General features: G+C 41.5%; 1 protein-coding gene across 1 annotated transcript; it reads right to left on the bottom strand.

Moving 5' to 3' along the window:
- Positions 1-383: 383 nt before the first annotated feature.
- LOC149829297 (putative disease resistance protein RGA3) lies at positions 384-3,554 on the bottom strand. Its single transcript, XM_090018019.1, has one exon. It carries the CDS (start codon positions 2,996-2,998, stop codon positions 743-745), a length of 2,256 nt encoding a protein of 751 aa, XP_089874145.1. The 5' UTR covers positions 2,999-3,554; the 3' UTR covers positions 384-742.
- Between the last annotated feature and the right edge of the window lie 233 nt (positions 3,555-3,787).

Here is a 3,787-nt window from a genome sequence, read left to right as displayed (position 1 = left end):
GGTGGAGATGTTGGATCCATTCTGGCAGAGAATCCACTTCACTCGACAACTGGATTGTTAGTACAGTCACCCTGCTGCCCAAGCTTTGGAACCCACTTAACCCCTCCACTGAATCCACCTCTAACTCCAACTTGATTTCGAGTCCATCTCTACTTTCAATCCAGCTTTTGGAGTGTCGTTGCTGCTTTCAATCGTTGCAAAATCCCTTGCTCTTCCAAGTCAAGTTTGGGCAATCCCTGCAGTGTGAGCTCTCTCATGTTCTCTAATGATGCTAAGGATATTGAACCAAGCTCAGGAAGGTCTATTATCGTCAGGCTGTCGAGATTGGTGAGTTGCAACCCATCGGGTAGCGTCCTCAACTTGGGGCAATTTTCAATTTCTAAGCTTCGGAGACGGGGCATTGTCACTGCTTGGGAGTTAAACGACCACTCCTCTAAGCTGCTCATATCATAAACGACTAGACGTTCTAACTTGGGAAACCCGATGTGTTCAACACCATGATGAAACCCATCATCAATGATCTTGACGTTTGAAGCACCTTCTATCTTCAGCTTCACAAGGTTGGGTAAGTGTGCCAATGAGGAGGGTAGGTGTTCCACGAATCTGCAATTACTTAAGGTGACATCCTCCAAACTGCCGTATCCAGAAGGGTTTGCCCAAGCGGGTAGGCTAATACCTCCGTAATTAGATATTTTCAGTGTCTTGAGACCTACAGGAGGTTGAAGCTCTGCATATATGCCCTCTATTTTTTTGCAAATTCTTTATCGACGCTTGCCGGGTTGCAACATAACTCCAACTTTTGTAAGTTCACTTTCTTCTGTAATTCTGCTTCTTTAGCCTCTTCTCTACTCCCTACTCTGTCTATATCATCTATCCTCAACTCCCCGCTTAAACTGTTTAGGTGACGCAACTGCTTGATACTGCTTCCACTTCTGTTCCTCATATCACTACCCACAACGAATTTGCTCAATGTCCTTAAGCATGTCAACCGCCCAATGTCCTTTGGTAAACATCTCAACTCATCTGTGCCTTCCAAATGAAGATGCCTTAGAGCCCTCAGATTCGAAGTACCTTCCGGTAGAACTCTTATATAAGTATGAGCAAGGTCGAGCCTTTCAAGACAGATTAGTTTGCTAATCGACTCTGGCAGCACAATTATATTCGTCCGAGAAACATTCAAGTATTTTAGTAACACTAAATTCCCCAATGACTCTGGCAATTCATATCTATTCCTGTCATGGCTCAGATCTAGCACCCTTAGCCACTTAAAGTGCTCCAAGCAGAAAGAAAGTGCAGAAGCATTCCGCCACCTTAATCCTAACAATGTCCGAAGCTTTGGGTGTTGACTTAGTGCAACATCAGTAAACCATCGATGATCCACTGTGAAGAAGAAGAACCGCGCTTGAATATCGGATGCAGTTCCTGAGCGTAGAACAATCTCATCTATACGCTCCTGGCCTTTTATGTGAAGAGCAAAATCATGAACAATATCATGCAATTTGTACCTCGGCTTATTATCATTGAAAGTTTGAATCAGCGAACAATCAACCAATGCTTCAAGATAATACTCAGCACAAACCTCCATTTCCTGCTCAACTTTAGGAACGAAGCCCTCTGCCACCCATAGTCTCACCAGATCATCTTTTTTCATAATAAAGTCCTTTGGAAATATGGAGCAATATGCAAGACATTGTTTAAAGGCAAATGGTAAATTCATGTAGCTTAATGCGATGGTAGAAAGAATTAGATTGTCATCATCGTCAGTAATTCCTTTCCATCCCCAGAATGGGCTCTTTGCAACTTGTTGCCAATCAGACTGATTCCTCGCCTTACGGTTCAACAAGCTCGCCACAACATTTAAGGCCAGAGGCAACCCGCCGCATTTCTGTACTATATTGCTCCCAATCTCCTTCAGTCCATAAAGGTCTTCTTCCTTCTCGTCTCTCCTTAATGCTTTGCTGATGAACAAACGCCAACTGTCATCATCTGATAAGCACTTCAATCTATGCAAGTAAGCTGCATCAATATTCTTTGCAACTTCCTCCTTTCTGGTGGTGATCAGGACTCTACTCTCCGGGGCACCATGTTGCAAAAGTTCATTCAATTCGCTCCACCAATATGTATCCCATGCATCATCTATAACAAGCAGAAATCTCTTCTCCTTCAAATGTTTACTTATCTCGGCTTGCAAAGCCTCGAGCTCCGTTAATTCGTTGGCACCGCTTCCTTTCCCACCAACCACTTCCAGTATATGTTTGAATAACACCTTCAACTGTGGTTTTTCTGATGCACAAATCCACGAGTACTTTTGAAAATGTTCTTTTATGCTTTTGTTGTTGTAAACGCTCTTTGCAAGGGGCGTCTTTCCAAGTCCCCCCATTCCAACAATTGCTATAGCTCTAGTATTCCCTCTCCTTTCATGATTGAGCTCTTTCTTCAACCACTCCACGACCTTGTCTTCATCTTCTTCCCTTCCAAACGCATGCGGCTCGGTGATGACAGAAGTCGTCAGACGGTTCCGAGACATCTGTCCTACGTCCAGTGAAGGTCTTGACCCTCCCGCGATTGGAACAAGGCCATAACGATCCTTCTCTTCGTAAATCTTCTTAAGCCTCTCGTTGATTGATTTGATCTCTTTAGCAGTTTTGCTTAGATATGAGAGGTTACGACCCAAAAAAGAAAGAGAAGAGATCAGCTTGCGTACCTTGGTCTGTCCGGTTTCTGCATTTATGTTGCTGGTTTTGACTCTATAGAGGTCAATTATGTCTTCAGCATCATAAAAAACCTGATGGAGCCTTGATATCCAATCCTTGATGTGCTTTGATTCGAATTGCTTGTTGTGTGCATCTTCAAGGATAGGCTGTATGGCTTTCAGTTCAGTTTCTAAATTTATCATCTCATCCTTCACAGAGGTAACTCTTGAAATATGTTTTTGGGTTTCCTCCCATCCTAGATCAACCAATTTGCCCAACAAAGCTCCAATAACTGTTTCTGCCATCAGAGAGACAGAAGGAGGAGGATGTGGTGGTGGTGGTGGAATTGTTGCAACGATGAGGACAGTGGAAGGAAGGGATAGAAATCATTGAATTTATAATAAGAATTTTGGTTGAAATGATATCAAAAATTACCATCGGTAATTTTCAATTGTTTTGAACCGGACACCAAATTTTTAGAAATTGCTTTGAATGGGGGATTTGTCATCAGGACTTGGTCCATCAATGGTGATTGTGTGTGAGCAAAAGGCCGTACTACTATGGTAATTGTGGTAATGATCTTCCCTGCCGACGATTCTTCAATTTTATCGTTAAGGGGCCACCATTGGCTGGCTCGATATTGACTTAGTTTGTCACTTTGTATGTAGAGAATATAAGCTGCAGTACAATTAGTGAAAAAGAGGGAAATTTCTTGCACATTTCTTTTGGGAAGGTACACGATTGCTGCCTAACGTTCAATTTCAACATAGATATTTGTTGTTGTTTTTTTGCAAATTAATGACATATTTTTACGAATTACTCCCTGCCTTTAGGTTAAAAAAGCTTGCATATCAGTCCTTGAAGTTAATGAAGATTGGTGACATATCTTTTCAAATATTCATGATGAGATTTCGTTAGTTGCTCATCGTAGCGTTTTTAATGGGAAAAAAAAAAGAGTAATTGAATTACAAATTTGCCTACAAAATGTGTGCTGCAATATATATAAAAATCATAATGAAATATTTACTTGAGGTTATAATTGTAATTGCAAAAAAGTATTTTATTATTCATGGTTGGTGATGGTCTTTCTTCGA

Source organism: Nuphar pumila, chromosome 9 (assembly GCF_984573655.1).
Source record: "Nuphar pumila chromosome 9, dmNupPumi1.hap1.1, whole genome shotgun sequence".
Lineage (NCBI taxonomy): Eukaryota > Viridiplantae > Streptophyta > Magnoliopsida > Nymphaeales > Nymphaeaceae > Nuphar > Nuphar pumila.
Note: the sequence above shows the minus strand (reverse complement) of the source record. Positions and strands in the feature narration are given on the sequence as shown.

What these genes read in the sequence shown, in the direction of transcription:
- LOC149829297 (XM_090018019.1), bottom strand. Translation starts at nt 2,998, where the DNA reads ATGGCAGAAACAGTTATTGGAGCTTTGTTGGGCAAATTGGTTGATCTA.